This window comes from Zophobas morio, unplaced genomic scaffold (assembly GCF_036711695.1).
Source record: "Zophobas morio isolate AGI-343-1 ecotype UQ-CSIRO unplaced genomic scaffold, CSIRO_AGI_Zmor_V1 ptg000033l, whole genome shotgun sequence".
Classification (NCBI taxonomy): Eukaryota; Metazoa; Arthropoda; class Insecta; order Coleoptera; family Tenebrionidae; genus Zophobas; species Zophobas morio.
The window spans coordinates 1,846,384-1,874,002 of NW_026972138.1; the positions used below are offsets into that span (position 1 = coordinate 1,846,384).

At 31.6% G+C, this 27,619-nt stretch overlaps 1 protein-coding gene across 3 annotated transcripts in view; it reads right to left on the reverse strand.

Moving 5' to 3' along the window:
* Positions 1 to 27,619, reverse strand: part of LOC135139703 (adipokinetic hormone/corazonin-related peptide receptor variant I-like) — a 243,025-nt gene that overhangs the window by 197,599 nt on the left and 17,807 nt on the right. The window contains exon 1 of one of the 3 annotated variants that reach the window (XM_064070007.1): positions 16,843 to 16,904. The exons of the other annotated variants lie outside the window; for them this stretch is intronic. Within the exon in view, the coding sequence (XP_063926077.1) occupies positions 16,843 to 16,854 (12 nt within the window). The 5' untranslated portion in view covers positions 16,855 to 16,904. Of the gene's footprint in view, positions 1 to 16,842; positions 16,905 to 27,619 lie in introns of those variants that run through there. 3 annotated transcript variants of the gene reach the window in all.

Here is a 27,619-nt window from a genome sequence, read left to right on the forward strand (position 1 = left end):
CACCCCTTTACGGCTGTGATGTGGACAAACGCCAAACACCTTATGCTCCTAAATGGACCATCGTGATTGCGGTACCCTCCTGGAGGTATAATGTGGGTGCTTAGCTGGAATTACAGACACAATTATTTACACTGTCGTCTGGATTTATGGGGCTTATTATCCAGAGGAGGAATTAATAATCTCTGTGAGAAGATACAAATTAAATTTTAATGCGAGTGCGAATAGCTGGGATAAGTCGCCGTTTACCCGCCGGCGATGGGTGTGGCGGAAAAGCTACTTGTTCGTATGTTTTAAAATAAAAATTACAAACTGACGGAAATTCTAAGACATCTTCCCCGGAAAGTCGATGACGTTCGTCGCTCGTCCTAGTAGGAGGTAATTCGGTGTAAATAAATTGGTAATTGCGTATTTCGTTTCGATGAAATGTTTATAAAGAAGCATCGAGAATTTTCATCAAACACACAGAGTTTACAGACTGCTCGTCGGTACATTTAGACGAAATGAGAGCACGATTGCTCGTTTTCCAAATAAAGAGGAAATAAATGATGTTACTGAAAAGTGTTTGTTTTTGTCGAAATGAAGGACTGGCGTGCTGATTTATATGCGTGTTGGGCATAAAAGCTACAGTTTGTTGAACTCTCGATTATAGATTTGCATGTATTCGGTGGTCGTGGCGCTTAATTCCAATTTAAACTAGATAATACTTGTTTGGCACTGATAACACGGAAGGTTTCGTTTAATTCTAAGACCGGGGTGATAAAGATAACACTCTATTGATTGACGCTTTAATTTAAAATGATTATCAGATACATACGGTGTTTTCCTTGAAAGTTACACCCTATAGTAGGAATATTGTAACTCGACGTTTCATGACCCTTAGAATTTCCACCTCTCTGTCTGTTTGTCGTCTGTATCGACTTTTATTAGACAGATAACTTTTGAAATTACTACGCAAAATATGATGAATTTTTTTTGAAGTTCATAGTTTTCTCGATTTTTTACTTTCCTAAGAGACGCATCGACATATCGAAAGAAAAAGAACAAAAAAGGGAGTAAACTGGAGTAATAAAATACTTATTTAATGGATACTACAATAAATCGCGTATCCACTTCTGTTTATCTGTCTATAAAATATTGAAACATAGGTTTTAAAAATAACGTTATTGTGATTTTTTGTGGACCCTTACATGGCTAAAAAATTCATGAAAATGTTAGGTAAATTATGTGTATGCCTCAAAAACAAAGCACTCTGTATATTAAAAAATAATTTCAACGTTTTTTACTCAAAAATCCGTACTACTTTGGTGTTTATTTTTTTTTTTCGTCTATAATAATAATTATTGAGGTATCGAGGATTAATAGCTCACTCTATATATTTCAATCTTTTGATTTTTCAATTTCTCGATTTTTAATTTTTCAGTTCTTACATATTTAAATGTTACAATTTTTCATTTTATCCTTTTTCGTTTTTCAGTACGTTGAATTTTCAATTTTTCAATTGTGCATATTTCAATTTTTAGATATTTTTAGTGGTCGTTTTTTGAATTTTCTGATTTCTCAATTTTTGAATTTTTCATTTCATATTTTCATGTTTCGATGTTTTCAATTTTTGATTTTCCAATTTTTCATTTTATAGTTTTTCGACATTTTTATTTCGCAGTTTTCGTTTTTAGAATTTTTCAATATTTCAATACTAGATATTTAATTTTTCGTTTTCTTCAATTTCTCAATTTTTTGATATTCCAATTTCTCTATTTTTCAATTTTCGGTTTCTCAGTATTTGTTTTTTTTTAAATCGATTCGATTTTGAGATGTTCCTTTTTTGAATTTTCAGAAGTTTTCAACTTGTCGTTTTTCAATTTTTATTTTTTCAACTTTTCCATATTTTTATTTCACAATTTTTCCTAGTTTAAAATTCTCGTTTTTTTGATATTTTGTTTTTCATTTTCTTAATTTTTCGATTTTTGAGTTAGATGTTTCAATTTTATCATTCTAAATTTTTTCAGTTTCTCAGTATTTCGATTTCGTTTTAAATGTTTCGATTTTGCGATGTTTTCAATTTTTGTTTTTTCAATTTTTAATTTTGCAATTTTTTGATATTCTTATTCCAGTTTTTCGTTCATCTAGATATTATATTTTTCATGTTCTTGATTTTTCGATTTTTCAGTCCAATTTTTCAATGTCTATTTCTCAGTTTTTTGATATTTCAATTTCTCTATTTTTCAGTATTCGATTTCTCAGGATTTCGATTTTTTGATTTTTAAATTTTTCGATTTATCTTGTTTCGATTTTTCTTTGTTTCTTTTTTCAATTTTTATTTTTTCAGTTTTTCGATATGTTTGTTTCACACTTTTCGTTTTTAAAATTTCTCGATTTTTCAAGAATTCCGTTTATCAATTTTTGAATTTTTTGATATTCCAATGTCTCCATTTTTCAATTTTTTGATTTCTAAGTATTTCCAATTTTGGAGATTAAAAATTTTTCTATTTATATTGCTTAGATTTTTCAGTGTTTTTTTTATTTTTCGATGTTTTCAATTTTTTATTTTTTAAGTTTTAATTTGCAATTTTTAGATTTTTAAATTTTTTGGTTCCTCAGTATTTCGATTGCTTGATTTTTCAATTCTTTTCAGTTTTTACTTTCCTTTTAATTTTCCAATTTTTCGATATTTGTGTTTCATAATTTTTTGTATTTAAAATTTTTCGATTTTTCAATTCAATTTGTTGGTATTCCAATTTCTCCATTTTTCAAATTTTCCATGTATTTTGTTTCGATTTTTTTAGATCTGCTTTTTTTTAATTTTTCAACGTTTTCAGTTTTTGATTTTTCAATTTTAATCAACAATGTTCAATTTTCATCTTTTCGATATTTCTATTTCACAATTTTTCGTTTTTTAGATGGAGTATTTTATTTTTCATTTTGTTAATTTTTTGATTTTTCAGTTCGGTGTTTCATTTTTGATTTTTCAGTTCGATGTTTCAATTTTTGATTTTCCAATTTTTAATGTTTTAGTTTTTCGATATTTTTATTTCACAGTTTTCGTTTTTAGAATTTTTCGATATTTCAATTTTTAAATTTTTTGATATTCCAATTTGTCTATAATTCAATTTTTCGATTTTTCAACTTATCGGTTTCTCAGTATTTCGATTTTTTGATTTTTGAATTCTTTTCAGTTTTCAATTTTCCAAATTTCGATATTTTTATTTCACAATTTTGCCTTTTAAAATTATTCGATTTTTCAATTTTTAGATGATTTATTTTTGTTTTCTTAATTCCTTGATTTCCAGTTATTCGATTTTTCGTATATCCAATTTTTAATTTTCAGTTTCTCAGTATTTGGATTTTTGTTATTTTTATATTTTTCTGTTTAAATTGTTTCGATTTTTCGATGTTTCTTTTTTGAATTTTCGGAAGTTTTCAATTTGTCGTTTTTCAATTTTTATTTTACAATTTTTCCTAGTTAAAATTTTTCGCTTTTCTAGATATTTTACTTTTCCTTTTCTTAATTTTTCGATTTATCATTCATTTTAAATGTTTCGATTTTGCAATGTTTTCAATTTTTGGTTTTTCAATTTTTAATTTTTTAATTTTTTGATTTTTCAGTTAAATTTTTCAATGTCTCTATTTCTCAGTTTTTTGATATTTCAATTTCCCTGTTTTTCAGTATTCGATTTCTCAGGATTGAAATTTTTTTCATTTTAAAATTTTTCGATTTATATTGTTTGCAGTTTTTGATTTTTCAGTTTTAATTTTGCAGTTTTTCGATATTTTTATTTCACACTTTTAGGTTTTAAAATGTTTCGATATTTAAATATTAGATATTTTATTATAGGTCTTCTTAATTTTTGGATTTTTCAATTCATCAGTTTTTGCAATAAAAAAATTCAAATTTCTCCATTTTTCAATTTTTTGATTTCTCAGTATTTCAATTTTTCGATTTTTAAATTTTTCTATCTATATAGCTTAGATTTTTCAGTGTTTTTTTTTTAATTTTTCGATTAATTCATTTTTTGATTTTTTAATTCTTTTCAATTTTTAATCTTCTGTTAATTTTCCAATTTTTTCATATTTTGGTTTTACAATTTTCCTTTTTTGAATTTTTCGATTTTTCTATAGGTGTTTTATTTTTGTTTTCTTAATTCCTCGACTTTCTGTTATTCAATTTTTTAATTTTTCAATTTTTTGAATTTTCAGGTTTCTTAATTTTTTTTCGGTGTCATTCTTTAGATTTTTAAATTCTTCGATTTACAATGTTGCAATTTTTCGATGTTTCTTTTTCAGTTTTTCCATGTTTTCAATTCCTGATTTTTCAGTTTTAATTTTTCCATTTTTCGGTTTCTCAGTATCTCGATTTTAAAATTTTTTCAATTTCTGGATTTTTTAATTTGTAATTTTTTAATTTTTCAGTTTTTCAATTTTTCGATATTTTTGTTTCATAATTTTTTGTATTTAAAATGTTTCGATTTTTCAACATCTAGATGTCTTATTTTCCGTTTTCTTAATTTCGATTTTTGAGTTCAATTTATTGGTACCTATTTCAATTTCTCCATTTTTCAATTTTTCGGTTTTTCAATATTTCGATTTTTCAATTTTTATTTTTTTTTTCATTAGGGATTGTACATTTAAAAAATGAGAAATCATTTTTTAATTTTTCGTGTATCCAATTTTCCAATTTCTATATTTCTCAATTTTTTGATATTTTAATTTCTGTATTTTTCAATTTTCGAATTTTCTGTATTTGGATTTTTTTTATTTTTATATTTTTCTGTTTAAATTGTTTCGATTTTTCGATATTTTTTTTTTTAATTTTCGGAAGTTTTCAATTTGTCGTTTTTCAATTTTTAATTTTTCAACTTTTCCATATTTTTATTTCACAATTTTTCCTAGTTTAAATTTATCGTTTTTATAGATATGTATTTTATTTTTCATTTTCTTAATTTTTCGATTTTTGAGTTAGATGTTTAAATTTTTTCATTTTAAATTTTTTCAGTTTCTCAGTATTTCGATTTATCATTCATTTTAAATGTTTCGATTTTGCGATGTTTTCAATTTTTGGTTTTTCAATTTTTAATTTTACAATTTTTTGATATTCCTATTCCAGTTTTTCGTGCTTTAAATTTTTGGTTTTTTAGATATTTTATTTTTTATTTTATTAATTTTTCGATTTTTCAGTTAGATATTTCAATTTTTTCAGTTTCTCAATATTTCAATTTATTATTTTAAATATTTTGATTTTGTGATGTTTTTTTTTCTTTTTTTGGATGTTTTCAATTTTTGATTTTTCAGTTTTTAATTTTTCAATGTTTTGATGTTTTTAGTTCAGTCTTTCGTGGTTAAAATTTTTCGTTTTTCTAGATATGTATTTAATTTTCAATTTCGTATTTTTTTGATTTTTCAGTTTTTTGATATTTCAATTTCTCTATTTTTCAGTATTCGATTTCTCAGGATTTCGATTTTTTGATTTTTAAATTTTTCGATTTATATTGTTTCGATTTTTCATTGTTTCATTTTTCAATTTTTGGATGTTTCAATTTCTCCATTTTCCAATTTTTCGATATTTTTAATTCACAATTTTTCAATTTAAAATTTCTCCAGATATTTTATTTTTCGTTTTCTTAACTTTTCCATTTTTCAGTTCAATTATTCAATTTTTTGATATTTCAATTTCTCAATTTTCGGTTTCTCAGGGTTTCGGTTTTTTATATTTTAAAATTTTTCGATTTGTATTGTTTCGATTTTTCGATGTTTCTTTTTTCAATTTTTGGATGTTTTCAATTTTTCATACTTTAGTTTTTGATTTTTCACTTTCTAATTTTTCAGTTTTTCGATGATTAGACTTTTCGTTTTTAAAATTTTTCTATATTTCAATATTAGATATTTTATTTTGTTTTCTTAATTTTTCAAATTTTCAACAATGCAGTATTTCAATTTCACATTTTTTTGATATTCCAATTCATTTTTTTTATTTTAAAATTTTGCGAATTATAATGCTTAGATTTTTCAGTGTTCAATTTTGGATTTTTTAAGTTTTAATTTAGCAATTCTTCGATTTTTCAGTTCAAGTTTCTGTATTTTTCAGTTTTTCACTTCCTCAGGATTTCTTTTTGATTTTTAAATTTTTCTGTTTGTATTGTTTCATTATATTAATTTTTCAGCTGTTCGATATTTTTATTTCACGATTTTTCGTTGTTTTAGATACTTTATTTTTCATTTTCTTAATTTTTCAAATTCAGTTTAATTTTTTGGTGACTCAGTATTTTAATTTATGTTTCGATTTTGCGACGTTTATTTTTTTCAATTTTTCAATGCTTTCACATTTAGGTCTTTCAATTTTTGACCTTTCAATTTTTAATTTTCAACTTTTCGATATTTTTATTTTACAGTTTTTCTTTGTTTAATTTTTCGATTTTGCAATATCTAATTGTTTTATTTTTGTTTTCTTAATTCCTCGATTTTCAGTTAGATATTCGATTTTTCAATTTCCCGATTTTTTCAATTTTCAGGTTTTCCAATTTTTTGATATTTCAATTTCTCCATTTTTCAATTTTTCGGTGTCAATATTTAGATTTTTAAATTGTTCGATTTATAATCTTTCGATTTTTCGATGTTTCTTTTTCAGTGTTTCGATGTTTTCAATTACTGATTTTTCAGTTCTAATTTTTCCATTTTTAGGTTCTCAGTATTTCGATTTTTACGATTTTTCAATTTTTTCAATATTTGGATTTGTCAATTTTAAAATTTCAAATGTTTCAGTTTTCCAGTTTTTCGATTTTCTTAATTTTTCGATTTTTTAGTTAAATTTTTTTATATTCCATTTTTTTATTTTTTAATTTTTCACTTTTTTCAATTCCTGGATATTTTTATTTCATAATTTTTCGTCTTTTAAATTTTTAGATTTTTCAATTTCTAGATATTTTATTTTTCGTCTTCTTAATTTTTCTCGATTTTTCAATTTCTCAATTTTTCAATTTTCCGGTTTCTCAATTTTTTGATATTCTAATATTTCCATCTTTGAATTTTTCGATTTCTCTGTATTTCGATTTTTCGATTTTAAAATTTTTCGATTTATATTGCCTAGCTTTTTCAGGGTCCCTTTTCTTAATTTTTCGATGTTTTCAATTTTTGATTTTTCAAGTTTTAATTTAGCAATTGTTCGATTTTTCGATTTTTCAATTTTTTTCAACTTTTGGATTTTTCCATTTTTTAATTTTTCAGTTTTTCAATTTTCAATATTTTTGTTTCATAATTTTTTGTTTTTTTAATTTTTCTATTTTTCAGTTCAATTTTTTAATATTCGAGTTTCAAGTTTTCGGTTTCTCAGAATTTCGAATGTGTGGTTTTAAAATTTATCTTATTTACTACTGTAAATTTTGGAGATGACGTCAACAAATTGTGGGTAGGGATGATTAGCCAAATTTTGATCATCTATACGATATTCCTAATACACATATAAAATTTAATAACTGGTTCAGTAGCTTTTGAGATTATCTGTCTAATAAAAATCCGGACAGACGGCAGACAGACAGACAGACATACAGACGGAAACGTTGTTTCTCAGTAGTACCAACTAGTTCTGGGTTTAAAACATAGAACAGTAACATTTTCTTTTAATTTACAATCCTCACCCTCGCGATTGTCTTCGGCCGTGCGAACATAATCAGCCCCCATTCTAACTTAAATTAGTTTCCTACAAATTTGATTATTTACCAAGAAAGCATTATCCCCAGATAAAGAAAGATTTATTCTAGCATTGTCTCCGACCGTTTGATCATTTTCTTTGTATTCGCTCTCATCACAGAAAGGCAAAAAAGCTCCCACAAAAGCCGATCGGTTAAGCATGCAAATTCCCGCATTTTTTACTTTACTTTTCTTGCGTAAGGATCTGGTTGCAAAAATCGAACGTCGAACATAATTAGAGCAGCTCGTGTGTTCGCGGTTGTCGCTCTGTGGTGCCCTCTGGAAGGCGAAAAGCCACTCGATTCCGGACCTGACCGCAAAATCGCGGTCACTTCCCGGATTATTTTGCGCGATTTTTGCGTTCTGGCGACGAGTGAAGGCGTCGCGGGGGAAAATTGAGTGCTGGGTTTCATTGTGATGGGGGCCCTTTGAAGTTTAAGAATAAGCGATAAAATCTTTGATGGAGCGGCCTGGGAGAAATTAAAACGGTGCTGGAAGTTAATGGATTGTGGGGTGCATCCGGGGGGTCGTAATGGAAACGCAAATTAATTATTTTTGGATTGTTGTCGCAGGTAGGCGTGCAGGTTTAAAATAATTGGAGTGAATGCAATGTTTTGGGTGTTAAACATGTTAATTTGCGGTTGGAAATTGTTATTTACAAAACTGTCATGAATGTATATAATTATCTCGATTTATTCATATGGAGAATGTTGCAAATTCATTCAACATTCAGCAAAATTTTATTTACATTTGGTTTATTTGGTTACATTGAAAAGTGGTTATTACCTGTATATGAGAGGAGTTTTTTCGCATTTGGATTAAGTTTAGCAAGTCGCGTCAAAATAGCTTCCCGAAGTACCCCTCGAGCTCCATTCCGACGCCCCATTTAGTAAAAAATTCACTTAAATGTAAAATAAACTAACACACTTTAGCATTGTGTCAATAAATATTTTTTAAATTCTAGGACCCTAGAATCGGTTTTTAATTTTATAATTTTGCAATTCTTTGATTTCCAATTTTTCGATTTTTTCGTTTTCCGATTTTTCAATTTTAAATTTTTCAACTTTTCGACTGCTCAATTTTTAATCCTCTTCTTCTCATGTTTTAATTTTTATACAAAAGGGAAACATTTGTTAATATTTTGCCTTTTTTCCTTAATATAAGAACAACACGATACGCAAAAACATTTTTCTTGTAAAAAAAATAAGTATTTTTCAGTTAAACTCCGCCCTCTTGGTTCACGGCGAATAAAAAAAAGCATCATAATTGAGACAGGGCGGGTGGGCGGGCTTATATTTTGCCTTTTTGTTTTAATATGTGTAGACTTTTTTTACAACATGAAATTTAAGACATGTTTAAATTGGAAAAATTGTATAAGAAAATCTAGATTTTGCAATTAGGGTTGCCCTATCATTGCAAAATCCATATCTCCTTGCAAAAATGTACAATTTTAACCATGTTCTAAGTTTCCTGTTGTGAAAAGGTGGCTATGTATGTTAAGAAAAATAGGGCAAAATATAAACCCCACCCACCCACCCACCCTGTCTCGATTGTGATGATTTTTTTTTATTCGTCGTAAGCCGAGGGACGAAGCTAAATTGCAAAATCCTTATTCCTTGACAAGAAATAAAAAACACATTTTTGAGTATCATGTTGTTCAAAGAATACTCAGAATATTAAGAAAAAATTAAACCCAAATATTAAGCCCCACCCATAACTGTCCTGATCTATATAGAAGCAATGAAGTTTTTATTCGTTGGCAGACCGAGGGGCGGAGCTTAATTGCAAAATCCATATTTTCTTACAAAAATTAACCATTTTAAACTGGTTTTAGGTTTCTAAGAATTAAAAAAATCATCACGATTGAGATCGGGTGGGTGGGCGGGGTTAATATTTTATCTTTTTTTCTCAATATGCATAGTATTCTTTCAAATTAGTAATCGTAAATTTTTTGTTACACTATTTGCTACTGGAAGGGGAAGAAGGGTAGAAATTCGAAGAATCGAAGGCGAAAATGACTCCTGGATGTCGAAATCTACAAGAAAAAATGTAGCCTATTTTCAAAAATGGTTGAAAATAGTCGAATATGCCTAAAGTGCCAAAATCAGTCTTGTCTTATCAAGTACTAGGCCCGCCCACCCACCCTCTAGTTTCTTACAGGATATATCATTTGCCAAAATCAGTCTTATTGCAGCAAGTACTCGCCCCACCCACCCGCCCTGTATTTTTTTGGAAAATATGTTATTTGCCAAAAAGAGTCTAATCTTATCAAGTCTATCCCCGCCCACCCACCCTCTAGTGTCTCATAGGATATGTCATTTGCGAAAATCAGTTTTATTTTATCAAGTTTTGGCCCCGACAACTCCCTCTCTTTCCATTTTGACGACGAATTTTTATTCCTGTTCAATATAAGAACATGGGAGTGGAAACTAATAATAGAATCTAAGATGTGAAAAAAAAAGAGCACTAATTGTAACTTTTTTTGTTTTATTTGAAAATAGTTGAAAAAATGGTCGAAAATGTCAAAAGTGCAAATCCAGTCTTATCTTATCAAATACTAGCCCCGCCCACCTACCCTCTGTGTTCTGGGGATTTCATACAAAAATTTTATACCGAGTGATTTTGACGGAACTTTAGAAATAGCGGTTTTTGATTTGGTAAGTTTGGAAAAACGATAGGAATTTTCGAAGAAATGAAGCCGAAAATGACTTCTAGTTGAAAAATGGTTGAAAATGTCAAAAGTGCCAAAATCAGTCTTACCTTATCAGAACTAGCCCCGCCCACCCGCCCTCTATTCTCTTGGAAGGTATGTCATCTGCCAAAATCAGTTTCATTCTAGTACTACTTTAAAAATTTGACGAGAATATAGCCAGAAATAAAAAATTGAAAAAAAAGAATTTTAAAAGCCTAAAAAATCCAAAAATCTAAAATTTAAAACATCGAATAGATGAAAATGTGGAAAAATGTAAGATTTAAAACTCCCAAAATTTTTAAAAATCAAGAGGGCGGAATTTAATTGTAAAGTCCTTATTATTTCTCCACAAGAAACTACCATGTAAGAGATGTTTTTGAGTATCGTGTTATTCAAAGAATACTAAGTATATTAAGAAAAAACTAAAGGCAAATATTAAGCGCCACCCATACCTGCTTTGATCTAAATATTAATAAAGTTTTCATTCGTTGGCAGACCGAGGGGCGGAGCCTAATTGCAAAATCCATATTTCCTTACAAAAATGTACCATTTTAAACTGGTTTTAAGTTTCTAAGAATAAAAAAGATCATCACAATTGAGATGGGGTGGGTGGGTGGGGTCAATATTTTGCCAGTTTTTGTTAATATGTATAGTATTCTTTGAACAACACAATACTCAAAAACATGTTTTCAATTTCTTGTAAGAAATAAGTATTTTGCAGTTAAGCTCCGCCCTCTTGGTTCACGACGAATAAAAAAAAATCATCACAATTGAGATAGGGTGGGTGGGCGGGCTTATATTTTGCCTTTTTGTTTTAATATATGTAGACCTCTTTTCACAATATGATACTTTAAGCATATTTAAAATGGAAAATTTGTATAAGGAAACATCAATTTTGCAATTAAGCTCAGCTCCATAAATGCAAAATCTGTTTCCTTGCAAAAATGTACCATTTTAACCATGTGCTAAGTTTCTTATTGTGAAAATATGGCCATGTATATTAAGAAAAAAGGCACAATATAAGCCCCGCCCACCCACCCTATCTCGATTGTGATGATTTTTCTTAATCGTCGAGAGCTGAATAAGCAGGATTTAACTGCAAAGTCCTTATTATTTCTCTACAAGAAATTAACATGTAAGACATATTTTGTGTATTGTGTTATTCAAAGAATACTACATACGTATATATTAAGAAAAAATTAAAGCCAAATATTAAGCCCCACCCATATCTGTCCTGATCTATATAGAAGCAATGAAGTTTTTATTCGTTGGCAGACCGAGGGGTGGAGCTTAATTGCAAAATCAATCTTTTCTTACAAAAATTAACCATTTTAAATTGGTTTTAGGTTTCTAAGAATGAAAAAAATCATCACAATTGAGATGGGGTGGGTGGGCGGGTTTAATATTTTATCTTTTTTTCTTAATATGCATAGTATTCTTTCAAACTAATAATCGTAAATTTTTTGTTACACTATTTGCTACTGGAAGGGAAAGAAGGGTAGAAATTTTCGAAGAATCGAAGGCGAAAATGACTCCTGGATGTCGAAATCTACAAGAAAATATGTAGCCTATTTTCAAGAATGGTTGAAAATAGTCGAATATGCCTAAAGTGCCAAAATCAGTCTTGTCTTACCAAATACTAGGCCCGCCCACCCACCCTGTATTTTTTTGGAAGATATGTTATTTGCCAAAAAGAGTATAATCTTATAAAGTCTATCCCCGCCCATCCACCCTCTAGTGTCTTATAGGATCTGTCATTTGCGAAAATCAGTCTTATTTTAACAAGTTTTAGCCCCGACCACTCCCTCTCTTTCCATTTTAACGACGAATTTTATTCCTGTTCAATACAAATAACAAAATTGATTTTATTCAGATTGGATGAAATTAATCACTGAAAAGAAGGCCAGGTGGGTGGGCGGGGTAATATGTTCTTCTGTTGAATGGGAGTGGAAACTAATAATAGAATCTAGGATGTGAAAAAAATAAAAAAAGAGCACTAATTGTAACTTTTTTTGTTATACTTGAAAATAGTTGAAAAAATTATCGAAAATGTCAAAAGTGCAAATTCAGTTTTATCTTATCAAATACTAGCCCCGCCCACCTACCCTCTATGTTCTGGGGATTTCATACAAAAATTTTATACCGAGTGATTTTGACGGAACTTTAAAAATAGCTGTTTTTGAATTGGTGATTTTGGAAAAACGATAGGAATTTTCGAAGAAATGAAGCCGAAAATGAAAAATGGTCGAAAATGTCAAAAGTGCCAAAATCAGTCTTACTTTATCAGAACTAGCCCTGCCCACCCGCCCTCTATTTTCTTGGAAGGTATTTGATTTGCCAAAACCAGTCTCATCCTAGCACTACTTTAAAAATCTGACGAAATATAATCAGAAACGAAAAATTGAAAAAAAAAGAATTTTAAAACTCTAAAAAATCCAAAAACCAAAAATTTAAAACATCGAATAGATGAAAATGTTGAAAAATGTAAGATTTAAAACTTCCAAAATTTTTAAAAATCAAGAGCTTAATTGCAAAATCCATATTGTCTTACAAAAATGTACCATTTTGAACTGGTTTCAAGTTTCTAAGAATAAAAAAGATCATCACAATTGAGATGGGGTGGGTGGGTGGGGTTAATATTTTGCCAGTTTTTCTTAATATGGACAGTATTTTTGAACACGAAACTCAAAAACATGTTTTCAATTTCTTGTAAGAAATAAATATTTTGCAGTTAAACTCCGCCCTCTTGGTTCACGACGAATAAAAAAAATCATCACAATTGAGATAGGGTGGGTGGGCGGGCTTATACTTTGCCTTTTTGTTTTAAAATGTGTAGACCTCTTTTCACAACATGAAACTTAAAACGTGTTTAAAATGGAAAATTTGTATAAGGAAACACCGATTTTGCAATTAAGCTCAGCTCCATAAATGCAAAATCTATATTTCCTTGCAAACATGTACCATTTTAACCATGTGCTAAGTTTCTTGTTGTGAAAATATGGCCATGTATGTTAAGAAAAAAGGCACAATATAATCCCCGCCCACCCACCCTATCTCGATTGTGATGATTTTTTTTTTAATCATCGAGAGCTGAATAAGCATGATTTAACTGCAAAGTCCTTATTATTTCTCTACAAGAAATTAACATGTAAGACATGTTTTTGTGTATTGTGTTATTCAAAGAACACTATATACGTATATATTAAGAAAAAATTAAACCCAAATATTAAGCGCCACCCATAACTGTCCTGATCTATATAGAAGCAATGAAGTTTTTATTCGTTGGCAGACCGAGGGGCGGAGCTTAATTGCAAAATCCATATTTTCTTACAAAAATTAACCATTTTAAACTGGGTTTAGGTTTCTAAGAATTAAAAAAATCATCACGATTGAGATGGGGTGGGTGGGCGGGGTTAATATTTTATCTTTTTTTCTTAATATGCATAGTATTCTTTGAAACTAGTAATCGTAAATTTTTTGTTACACTATTTGCTACTGGAAGAGGAAGAAGGGTAGAAATTTTCGAAGAATCGAAGACGAAAATGACTCTTGGATGTCAAAATCTACAATAAAATTGTAGCTGATTTTCAAAAATGGTTGAAAATAGTCGAACATGCCTAAAGTGCCAAAAGTAGTCTTGTCTTATCAAATACTAGGCCCGCCCACCCACCCTCTAGTTTCTTACAGGATATATCATTTGCCAAAATCAGTTTTATTGCAGCAAGTACTCTCCCCACCCACCCGCCCTGTATTTTTTTGGAAGATATATTATTTGCCAAAAAGAGTCTAATCATATCAAGTCTATCCCCGCCCGCCCACCCTCTAGTGTTTTATAGGATGTGTCATTTGCGAAAATCAGTCTTATTTTAACAAGTCTTAGCCCCGAACACTCCCTCTATTTCCATTTTAACGACGAATTTTATTCCTGTTCAATATAAAAACATTGATTTTATTCAGATCGGATAAAATTAATCAGTGTAAAGAAGGCCGAGTGGGTGGGCGGGGCTAATTATGTTCTTCTGTCGAATGGGAGTGGAAACTAATAACAGAATCTAGGATGTGAAAAAATAAAAAAGAGCACTAATTGTAACTTTTTTTATTATACTTGAAAATAGTTGAAAAAATGGTCGAAAATGTTAAAAGTGCCAAATTCAGTCTTATCTTATCAAATACTAGCCCCGCCCACCCGCGCTCAATTCTCTTGGAATGTATGTCATCTGCCAAAATCAATCTCATCTTAGTACTACTTTAAAAATTTGACGAAAATATAGCCAGAAATGAAAAGTTGAAAAAAAAGAATTTTAAAAATCTAAAATTTAAAACATCGAATAGATGAAAATGTTGAAAAATGTAAGATCTAAAACTCCCAAAATTTTAAAAATCAAGAACGCAGAATTTAATTGCAAAGTCATTATTTCTCTACAAGAAACTACCATGGAACAGATGTTTTTGAGTATCGTGTTATTCAAAGAATACTAAGTATATTAAGAAAAAACTACCTGCTTTGATCTAAATAGTAATAAAGTTTTCATTCGTTGGCAGACCGAGGGGCGGAGCTTAATTGCAAAATCAATCTTTTCTTACAAAAATTAACCATTTTAAACTGGTTTTAGGTTTCTAAGAATGAAAAAAATCATCACAATTGAGATGGGGTGGGTGGGCGGGGTTAATATTTTGCCAGTTTTTCTTAATATGGATAGTATTCTTTGAACAACACGATACTCAAAAACATGTTTTTAATTTTTTGTATAGAAATCAGTATTTTACAGTTAAGCTCTTGGTTTACGGGGAATAAAAAACCATCACAATGGAGATAGGGTGGGTGGGCGGGTTTATATTTTGCCTTTTGGTTTTAATAGTGCAGACTTCTTTTCACAACACGAAAGTTAAAACATGTTTAAAATGAAAATTTTGTATAAGGAAATATCTATTTTGCCATTAGGCTCCGCCCCATAATTGCAAAATCCATATTTCCTTGCAAAAATGTACGATTTTAACCAGGTTCTAAGTTTCTTGTTGTGAAAAGGTGGCTATGTATGTTAAGAAAAAATGGGCAAAATATAAGCCCCGCCCACCCACCCTGTCGCAATTGTGATGATTTTTTATTAATCGTCGTAAGCCGAGAGGCAGAGCTTATTTGTAAAATACTTATTTTTATACGAGAAATTACCATGTGAAATATGTTCTTAAGTAATCGTGTTATACAAAGAATACTACATACGTATATTAAGAAAAATTAATGCCAAATATTTAGCCCCACCCATATCTGCCCTGAACTAAATAGTAATGAAGTTTTCATCCGTTGGCAGACTCCGGGGCGGAGCCTAATTGAAAAATCCATATTTCTTTACAAAAATTTACCATTTTAAATGTGCTTTAAGTTTCTAAGAATAAAAAAATCATCACAATTGAGATGGGGTGGGTGGACGGGGTTAATATTTTGCGTTTTTTTTTCTTAATATACGTAGTATTTTTTGAACAATACGATACTCAAAAACATGTTTTTAATTTCTTGTAAAGAAATCAGTATTTTGCAGTTAAGCTCCACCCTCTTGGTTCACGACGAAAAAAAAAATCATTCCAATTGAGATAGGGTGGGTGGGCGGGCTGACATTTTATTTTTTTTTTAATAGGTGTAGACTTCTTTTCGCAACATGAAACTTAAAACATGTTGAAAATGGAATCTTTGTATAAAGAAATATGGATTTTGCAATTAGGCTCCGCCTCATAATTGCAAAATCCATATTTCCTTGCAAAAATGTACCATTTTAACCATGTTCTAAGTTTCTTGTTGTGAAAAGGTGGCTACGTATGTTAAGAAAAAAAAGGCAAAATATAAGCCCCGCCCACCCACCCTGTCTCAATTGTGATGATTTTTTTATTCATCGTGAGCCAAGAAGGCGGAACTGAACTGCAAAATCCTTATGTCTCTACGAGAAATTAATAACATGTTTTTGAGTATCGTGTTATTCAAAGAATTCTTTGTATATTAAAAAAAAAAAAAAAACTAAAATATTAATTAGACAAATTCTAGTACCCCTGTACTAAGTTCAAGTGATTTATACTATTGCTTCTAAGATATTTAACCGTTCCCGTTTGTACTTTTTTGGTTAAATTTTTTATAACTTTTCAATTAAGCGGAGTTTGTTGAACTGTATTTCAAGAACGAGGTAAGTTCTGTCGAAGTAACCTTGGACCAATTTTTTGTTTTAGCTTTATTTGGTTTTAAGGTAGTGTCATTGACCAACGTTGACAAGTGAGATACAAGATTTGAGAACTCACACTGTTAGAAATGAAAAAATGATATACATATTTGACTCTTTTTCCGTGAACGTCCATCAAGAAAGTCTAGACTAGAGTATATGTAATCAAGTCCCAATTTCGATTAGTCGTATTTTTCACTGGAAAATGACCCACTTTCCTAATTCTATCGTGCCGCTAATCGACGAACTGCTCCTCGTCTAATTACTTACGTGCTCCCCCATTAAAGTGTCCAATAAGCCGGAAAATCAAAAGCAAATACTGAGGAGCTTTATCCCCGGTTTTGCCAGTACACGAAATATTCGCTATTTGGCGCGTTTATGTAACATTTGTGTTGTCGATCGGTTTATTGTGTCAACAAAACGTCAAAGAGAACATCTCATTATTGCAGAAAATGGCACAATCTCGACTTGTTTACAGTGATCGCCAAATACCATAGGAAAATAGCAAATCGGTTCTGGATTCCTGAAAGTGTAATGCAGATGTAAACATTATTTGAAAAGTGAAGCTTGGTTGAGGTTTCCATTCCACTGATTTTACAGGTAGTTTCTGGGGTGCTTTGATGAGAATTAGTTGTGATGGGCCGGCAGGCTTTTCAGTAAATGTTTGGAGTCAACAAAAGCGATTTTGGATTGTTTCCGTATTGGGGATTTGGAGCTCGCGTGGAGTCAATATTTCCCGGAGTGACTCAAAGTCGTGTCTTTTCTTAGTTGTAATTATATCTAATGTGGCTGTGCGTAAACAACGAATTTACTAAATTTCAAACCAGAATGGGCGTTCGGGTGGAACGATACCGTAAACAGGAGTGGCGGCGGCGGCGGGTTTGGCCAATGACATGTGTAGGCAGATGGAAGTGTGGCATTTAAAATTCTTCAGAAACGTCACTTTTGAAGTGTTTTCTTGTACTTTTAATAAAAATGTTCAACTGTCGAAAAAGACTTATTACACAATTACAAAATATAGCTGCTATCCTTCTCTTACCTACAGAGTTAAGTAGATAATGACTTGAATCAGTGAAGTATAGAGAAAAAACTAGACTAGATTCTTGCCATGAACCCACACACGTTCTGTCTGACACACGAGAATGTGTAATTGTTTTCAGAATCCCGTGCCACATTGATCCAACATTTATAGTATCAAAGGTCAAGACATAATTTGCAATCACTGAGCGACTCGTCTCACGTGTCACGTCAGCAAGTCAAAAACACGTCTTGTTATTTGTTCCACTGACACTGTGAATCACGGAAAATAATCGTCCCCACGTATTCAGAACTTGTGGGGCTGCTCTGACGTCTGTTTACGCCTCTTCCCGAACACATATTTTTCAAGCGACCGACTTAATCATTCACGTTGTTTCAATTATTACTTCCCGAGCGTAAGCAAAGGAAGTATTGTAATCGAGTCCGTCGGCCGACTCTCTACTTTTACGTTTTCTCGATCTTTCATGACCCCTAGAAGACGAAGAAATAGGTCTCCCATTTCCGTCTGTCTGTCCGTCTGTCCGTCTGTCCGCCTGTCCGTCCGTCTGTCCGTCTGTCCGTCTGTCCGTCTGTCCGTCTGTCCGTCTGTTGTCCCGGATTTTTATTAGACAGATAATCTCCGAAAGTACTCGACCGATTGTTGTGAAATTTTGTACTTATATTAAGAATATCATATAGATGGTAAAACGCTAACCAAAATTTGTCTAATCATCCCCACCACTAAAGCGATGACGTCACTTCAAAATTGTACATAGTAAATGGGTTTTCAATTGTATAAAATAACATAGTCCTACACATGTAGTTTACAACTCTGAATCGACTTTTCACCCGAAACGTCCAGATTTTTGGAAAAAAAATCAAAATTATAAAACAACATTTTGAAATTTAATTTTTAATCTGATAACCAGAATGCTTTGAAATGTTGCAGATATTTTAAGGCTATAAAGAGCATCATAAATCTTTAGTCAAAAAATATTTGCTTATCCCCTCCAAAAACTTGATGACGTCAGCTCAAAAGTTTGTGGAATAAATCATATCTAAAATGTACAAAATATGATGAGTCTGTACTTGTGATCTATCACTCCATTCATATTTTTTGGATTTGCATATACAGGGTGACTCAAAAAAATTAATGAATGCGTAAATATATTTTATTGATTTAATCAGGAACTACAAAACCCAATGCTCTGAAATCTTGCAGATGTTTTAAGGTCATAAAGAGCATAATAAATGTTTAATCAAAATATATTTGCTTATCCCCTCCAAAAACTTGATGACGTCAGCTCGAAAGTTTGCCGAATAAATCATATCTAAAATGTACAAAATATGATGAGCCTGTACTTGTCATTTATCACTCCATTCATATTTTTTGGATTTGCATATACAGAGTGACTCAAAAAAATTAATGAATGCGTAAATATATTTTATTGATTTAATCAGGAATTACAAAACGGAATGCTCTGACATGTTGCAGATGTTTTAAGGTTATAAAGAGCATAATAAATGTTTAGTCAAAATATATTTGCTTATCCCCTCCAAAAACTTGATGACGTCAGCTCGAAAATTTGCCGAATAAATCATATCTAAAATGCACAAAATATGATCAGTCTGTACTTGTGATCTATCACTCCATTCATATTTTTTGGATTTGCATATACAGGGTGATTCAAGAAAATAAATGAAAGCGTAAATTTATTTTACTGATTTACTCAGGAACTACAAAACCGAATGCTTCGAAATCTTGAAGATATTTTAAAATTATCATAAGCATGGTAAATTTTTGATCAAAATGTATTTGGTCGTCCCCCCTAAAAAATTTATGACGTCACCCCAAAATTTTGCTGAAAAAATGCCATCTTCAATGTGTAAAGTATGATGAGTCCATACTTGTGATTTATCACTGCATTAAAATTTTTAATATTTGCTTATACAGGGTGTCTGAAAAAAATTAATGACGGAGTGAATTGATTTTACAAAATTGAATACTTAGAAATCTTGACGTTTTGAAGTTATTGTAAGCATGGTAACTGTTTAATCAAAATGTATCTCTTTATCAACCCCAAAAAAAATTCATTACGTCTTCTCACAATTTTACTGAATAAAGTATATGATCTGACTACACTTGTAACTAATCATTGCATTCAAATTTTTTAACTTGCTTATACAGGGTGACTCAAAAAAAGAAATAAATCAGTCACTTTATTTTAGTGAATAAATCAAGAATTGCTAAACTGAATATTTTGAAATCTTGCAGATGGTTAAAATTGATTGTGAGCATGGTAAATTGTTAATGAAAATATATCTGTTTATTCCCCCGAAAAAATTCATGACGTCATCTACAATTTTTGCCAAAAAAGTTTAACTCAAAATGTGCAAAATATGATGAGTTTTAACATAAGCAACTGTGGCCTGTGGTTTAGTGGAGGTGGAGTGTGCAGTGCAATTAGAAGTTCCGGTAACAGATCCCGGCACTTCCAACTTTTTTCGCCCATCAAATCAAGAACAGCACTTCCGATTTTCGCAACAATAATGTTATAATATTTATTTATTTGTTATTGTGTGTTCGTGAATAAGCACCATAAATAGCAAATGTTGAAATTTTTTTTGTGATCGGAAGAATATCTCTTAATCATTTCATATATTGTCAATACATGATTAACTTCGACTGTTAATGTTTATACATCGAGAGAAGCAGAGAAAAAGTACATATGCATTTGCTTCAGTTACGCCACTGACCGTGTCATTTCTTTATCGCACGTTGAGACATAGTTTATATAAACAAACTCCCAGCCATAGCAAAAAGCGGAAGTTGGTAACGACGAGGGGCGCGGGGGGAATCACTTGTTTGGGTGGCGAGACGAAACAGTTGCGATTGCGAAATGCGAAGCCAATTCGAAAAAAACTGTTGAAGAGTGAGTGTCATTGAGGATATGTATCTCCAAATTTTAAAAATTGGACCAAGTTACAATAATTGTTGCCAGGTAAGTGCAGATATTTTGGATTTGCATATACGGGGTGATTCAAGAAAATAAATGAAAGCGTAAATTTATTTTACTGATTTACTCAGGAACTACAAAACCGAATGCTTCGAAATCTTGAAGATATTTTAAAATTATCATAAGCATGGTAAATTTTTGATCAAAACGTATTTGGTCGTCCCCCCTAAAAAAATTATGACGTCACCACAAAATTTTGCTGAATAAATCCTATCTAAAATGTACAAAATATGGTGAGTCTCTTCTTGTAATTTGTCATTCCATTCAAATTTTTTCGATTTGCATAAACAGGGTGACTCAAAAAAATTAATGAATGCGTAAATTTATTTTATTGATTTAATCAGGAACTACAAAACCGAATGCTTTGAAATCTTGCAGATGTTTTAAGGTTATAAAGAGCATAATAAATTTTTAGTCAAAATATATTTGGTTATCTTCTACAAAAAACTGATGACGTCAGCTCAAAAGTTTTCCGAATAAATCGTATCTAAAATGTACAAAATATGATGAGTCTGTACTTGTGATTTATCATTCCATTCATATTTTTGGATTTGCATATGCAGGGTGACTCAAAAAAATTAATGAAGGCGTGAATTTATTTTATCGATTTAATCAGGAATTACAAAACCGAATGCTTTGAAATCTTGGGAATATTCTAAAGTTATTATAAGCATGGTAAACTTTTGTTCAAAATGTATTTGTTCATCCCTCCTAAAAAAATTGATGACGTCACCCTTAAATTTTGCTGAATAAATCCTATCTAAAATGCAAAAAATATGATGAGTTTGTACTTGTGATTTATCATTCCATTCATATTTATTAGATTTTCTTAAGAGGTGGTTCAAAAAAATTAATGACGTCAATTTATTTTATTGATTAAATTAAAGGCAACACTTATTATTAGTATTACACCCCAACCAACCCAATTTGGTAGACACAAAATTTGTTAAAGGAAAAACTCGGTTGAAACATAAGGGTAGCACGCTTATTTACATCGACTTTAACATTACAGACCTGCATTTGTTTTATGCGTTCACTTGGTTCCGCGAATGTGAAATAGACATGTTTATAATCAACCAATTGTGAATTTCACCGTCAAGAATTAAAATAAAACCCAATGTTTTATATAATATTCGGAAGTCGTTTTGTTTACAGTTTCTCTGTTTGACTCTCAAGTATGCTGTTACGCCTGTCATCTTAAATTAAGAATGTTTATACATACACGATTTTCAGCTGCCTGGGATACGTATACGTGAGTAAATTGTTTCGTTATTTTATTGATTATTACAAATCAATATTCAAAACGACCCAATTCATTTTCCCGAAAATTTGGGAACACAATAATTTTATTCTTAGTATTACACTACATCTATCCCAACTGATATACGTGTCCTTGCAAAAATGTTGATGACGTCATCGCAATTTTTTTTAAATTCCCACTACAAAAATGTAATGAGAAAAAAACACAATAGGCATGCAGTCGTCAAGTTTCCGACAGCGAGGGAAGTACTGTCTAAACTCTTTAGACCAATTTTTAAATTTGCTATGAGTCGAACTGAGAAAAATTTTATCGGAAAGTGAAGCGGGATGACGTGCAATTAAAATTTTACGACGTTAAGTCCGCGATATCGCTGGGTGCAGCTTCCTGTGAAGGGCCAGGGTCCGGCTGGAATACGTAATTTGAGTAACGTCGTGTAGGTTTTAATAGTTTATCTGAAACGATTTCGGGACGAAAGTGGCGGTTTTCGGAACTTAGCATCTGGTTAGCGCCTAATGAAAATTGTAGGGTACAGGCAGCAGTTTTAACTATGTGGCGGACGAGTACGAAATAATTTACAGTTTGCATTAGTTGTAATTAGAAGGGTTGTTGTACTTTAATGAAACGGGCTTGGGGGTGGGACAAAAACACTTGTGGCGTCAAGGTCAACCCTGGTTTGTGACGCAGTCGTAATTTTTTTGGAAATTATTTGTTAAATATGCATATTTTTCGAAAAAAAATCAAAATTGTGTAACAAAATTATGAATCCAGTAGCAACAATTGATGAAAAAGGTTTAAAAATTCAATATTTAATGACCACTGAAAAATAATTATTAGCGCTAATGAGTGTTCAGGAAAAAATTAGCACGATTTATTGCAGCGGAAAGAAGACGAAATTTATTGTTTAAAAGGAAAATTTACACTTTAAATTTAGAGATTTCAAAAATTAATGACAAACTGGTGATTACAGGTAAATTTGGAATAAACGAAAACTATTTCAACAGAACTTCCCTTGCTCTTGAAATACAGTCCAACAAATCCTGCTTCTTTCAAAAATATAAAATTTGATTTTGCGAAATTTTACCTATTCTTGTAAACCTCTATGGTCTACGGAGTAAAAACAATGCAGAAACTGAAATTACTAGTCACAGTATGACAAGACAAAAAGAACTAGGTTTCATTTTCTTAAAAAAAAAAAATACAGCTGAGGCCCCAAGAAGGCGTCACGTTTTTTAAAAAAAGACAATCGGGGCCCCCGAGAAGGATCACATCATAAAAAAAAAGTTGGCGACTCCGAGAATGTTTCACATCTTTAAAAAATTGGTCTAAAGAGGTTAGACAGTACTTCCCTCGCTGTCGGAAATTTGACGACTGCATGCCTATTGTGTTTTTTTTTCTCATTACATTTTTACACTTTAAAACATCTCCAAGATTTCAAAGCATTCGGTTCTGTAAATCCTGATTAAACCAATAAAATGATTTCATGCATTCATTAATTTTTTTGAGTCACCTTGTATATGCAAAACCAAAAAATATGACTGGAATGATAAATCACAAGTACAGACTCATCACATTTTGTACATTTTAGATACAAAATTTTGGAGTGACGTCATCAATTTTTTAGGGGGGAAGAGCAAATACATTTTGATAAAAAATTTACCATGCTTATGGTAACTTTAAAACATCTCCAAGATTTCAAAGCATTCGATTCTGTAATTCCTGATTAAATCAATAAAATAAATTGACGCATTCATTAATTTTTTTCAGTCACCATGTATATGCAAATCGAAAAAATTTGAATGGAATGATAAATCACAAGAAGAGACTCACCATATTTTGTACATTTTAGATAGGATTTATTCAGCAAAATTTTGTGGTGACGTCATAAATTTTTTAGGAGGGACGACCAAATACATTTTGATCAAAAATTTACCATGCTTATGATAATTTTAAAACATCTTTAAGATTTCAAAGCATTCAGTTTTGTAGTTAGTGAGTAAATCAGTAAAATAAATTTTGCGCATTCATTAATTTTTTTGAGTCACCCTGTATATGCAAATCCAAAAAATATGAATGGAGTGATATATCACAAGTACAGACTCATCATATTTTGTACATCTTAGATAGGATTTATTCGGCAAACTTTTGAGCTGACGTCATCAAGCTTTTGGAGGGGATAACCAAATATATTTTGACTAAAGATTTATGATGCTCTTTATAGACTTAAAACATCTGCAACATTTCAAAACATTCGGGTTAGCAAAATGTTGTTTTATAATTTTGATTTTTTTTCCAAAAATCTGGACGTTTCGGGTAAAAACTGAATTCGGAGTCGTAAACTACATGTGTAGGACTATGTTATGTTATACGATTTAAGACCCATTTACTATGTACAATTTTGAAGTGATGTCATCGCATTAGTGGTGGGGATGATTAGACAAATTTTGGTTAGCGTTTTACCATCTACATGATATTCCTAATATAACTACAAAATTTCACAACAATTGGTCCAGTACTTTCGGAGATTATCTGTCTAATAAAAATCCGGGACGGCAGACAGACAGACAGACGAACAGACGGACAGACGGACAGACGGACAGACGGACAGACGGACGGACAGACAGACGGAAATGGGAGACCTATTTCTTCGTCTTCTAGGGGTCATGAAAGATCGAAAAAACGTAAAAGTAGAGAGTCAGCCGACGGACTCGATTACAATACTTCCTTTGCTTACGCTCGGGAAGTAAAAAGTCAATTGGAGATCCCGGGAAGGTTTCACCTTCTTAAAAAAAAAACAGTTGTGCCCACAGGGAACGTTTCAACTTATTAAAATCTAAAAGACATTGGAGGTCAACTTTTGTCAGAACAGGTTCTGGAGGCAATATATAAAATATTAGCCCCGCCCACCCGCCCTCTATTTGCTTAGAGGATATGTTATCTGCCAAAATCAGTCATATCTTAGCAGGTAGTAGCCCCGCCCACCCGCCCTCATTTTTTTTTTGGAAAATATGTTATTGGCCAAAATTACTCTTATCTTAGCAAGTATTAGCAAGTACTATAGCTACCCCCTCTTCTCACTGGAACGACTAATTTTATTTCTGTTCAGTATAAGGCATTCATTTTATTCAGATTCCATAAAATCAATCACTAAAAGGAGACAGGGTAGGTGGGCGGGGTTAAGTATCTTCTTTGGCCGAGTGGGAGGGGAAACTAATAATAGAAGCCGAAAATGACTTCGAGATATCGAAATCGATAACAAAATGTCTTCAACTAATTTTCGGAAATAGTTGAAAAATGGTCCAAATTGTCAAAAGTGCCAAAAACAATCTTATCTTATCAAATACTAGCCCCGCCCACCCACCCTCTGTTTTCTTAGAAGGTATTTTATCTGCCAAATCTGTGTTATCTTAGCAAGTACTAGTCCCGCCCACCCGCCCTCAATTTTCTTGGAAGCTATGTTATTTGCCAAAATCAGTCTAATCTTGGCAAGTACTAGCTCCGTCCAGCCGCTGATTTGCTAACATAAGACTGATTTTGGCAAATGACATACCTTCCAAGAAAACATAGGGTGGGTGGGCGGGGCTAGTATTTGATAAGATAAGACTGATTTTGGCAAATCAAATACTTTCCAAGAAAACAGAGGGCGGGTGGGTGGGGCTAGTACTTGCTAAGATAAGACTAGCCCCACCGACCCCCCTCTTCTCATTCTAACGACTAACTTTATTTATGTTCCGTATAAGATCATTCATTCCATTCTGATAAAATTAATCACTGAGAGGGAAACAGGGTGGGTGGGCGGTGCTAATTATGTTCTTCTGTCTAGTGAGAGTGGAAACTAAAAAATAATTAAAATGTTGGAAATTTTGGATTTTTCAAAGGTTTTGACGTTCCAGCAGAATATTTGAAAAATTTTGGTATGGAAGCATAAAAACGCTATATTTTTCAAATCAGCACGTTGGGATGGATATCTCGATATCCCAGAACTTTTAGGCCATTTTTTCAAAATCTCAATTTTTCAGTAGAATCTTTGGAGAATGGCAATTTTCATCGGATACAATCAATCACTGAAAAGGAGACAGGGTGGGTGGGCGGGGCTAATTATTTTCTTCTCTCGAGTGGGAGTGGCAATTAATAATAGAATCTAGGATGTGAACAAAGTAAAAAAAGGGTAAATCTTTAAAATAGGTGTATTTCAATTGACGATTTTCGAAAAACTGTAGCAATTTGAAAGAAATGAAAACGAAAATGACTTCTGGATATCGAAATGGACAAGAGAATGTCTTCAACTAATTTTCGGAAAGAGTTGAAATATGGTGTAAAATGTCAAAAGTGCCAAAATCAGTCTTATCTTATCAATATTAGCCCCACCCACCCACCCTCTGTTTTCTTGGAAAGTATGTCATTGGCCAAAATTACTCTTATCTTAGCAAGTACTACAGCTACCCCCTCTTCTCACTGGAACGACTAATTTTATTTCTGATATATATATTCAGATCCCATAAAATCAGTCACTGAAAACAAGACAGGGTGGGTGGGCGGGGTTAATTATGTTCTCCGGTCGAGTGGGAGAGGAAACTAATAATAGAAGCCGTAAATGACTTCTGAATATTGAAATCGATAACAAAATCTCTACAACTAATTTTCGAAAATCGTTGAAAAATGGTCGAAAATGTCAAATGTGCCAAAAACAATCTTATCTTATCAAATACTAGCCCCGCCCACCCGCCCTCTGTTTTCTTAGAAGGTATTTTATCGGCCAAAATCTGTGTTATCTTAGCAAATACTAGTCCCGCCCACCCACCCTCTGTTTTCTTGGAAGGTATGTTATTTGCCAAAATCAGTCTAATCTTGGCAAGTATTAGCTCCCTCCAGCCGCTGATTTGCTAACATAAGACTGATTTTGGCAAATGACATATCTTCCAAGAAAACATAGGGTGGGTGGGCGGGACTAGTATTTGATAAGATAAGACTTATTTTGGCAAATCAAATACTTTCCAAGAAAACAGAGGGCGGGTGGGTGGGGCTAGTACTTGCTAAGATAAGACTAGCCCCGCCGACCCCCCCTCTTCTCATTCTAACGACTAACTTTATTTATGTTCAGTGTAGGATCATTCATTCCATTCTGATAAAATCAATCACTGAGAGGGAAACAGGGTGGGTGGGCGGTGCTAATTATGTTCCTCTGTCTAGTGAGAGTGGAAACTAAAAAATAATTGAAACGTTGGAAATTTTGGATTTTTTTTAAGTTTTGACGTTCCAGCAGAATATTTGAAAAATTTTGGTATGCAATCATAAAAACGCTATATTTTTCAAATCAGCACGCTGGGATGGATATCGCGATATCCCAGAACTTTTAGGCCATTTTTTCAAAATCTCAATTTTTCAGTACAATCTTTGGAGAATCGTCAACTGAATAATGGCAAATTTCAGGATTATTAAAAAAAAAAATTTTTTAGACCGAAGCCTTGATCTGGAACAATAAAACTCTTATATTTTACGAATTAGCACGTTGAGATTTACATCTCAAAATTTTTTGTGAATCTTCTTTCAGATCTGATACAATCAATCACTGAAAAGGAGACAGGGTGGGTGGGCGGGGCTAATTATGATCTTCTGTCGAGTGGGAGTGGAAACTAATAATAGAATTTGAAAAAAGTAGAAAAAGCGCTACAAAATTTCTATATCGAGATATTTTGACGAAACTGTAAAAACTGCTATATTTCAATCAACGATTTTGGAAAAACGGAACGAATTT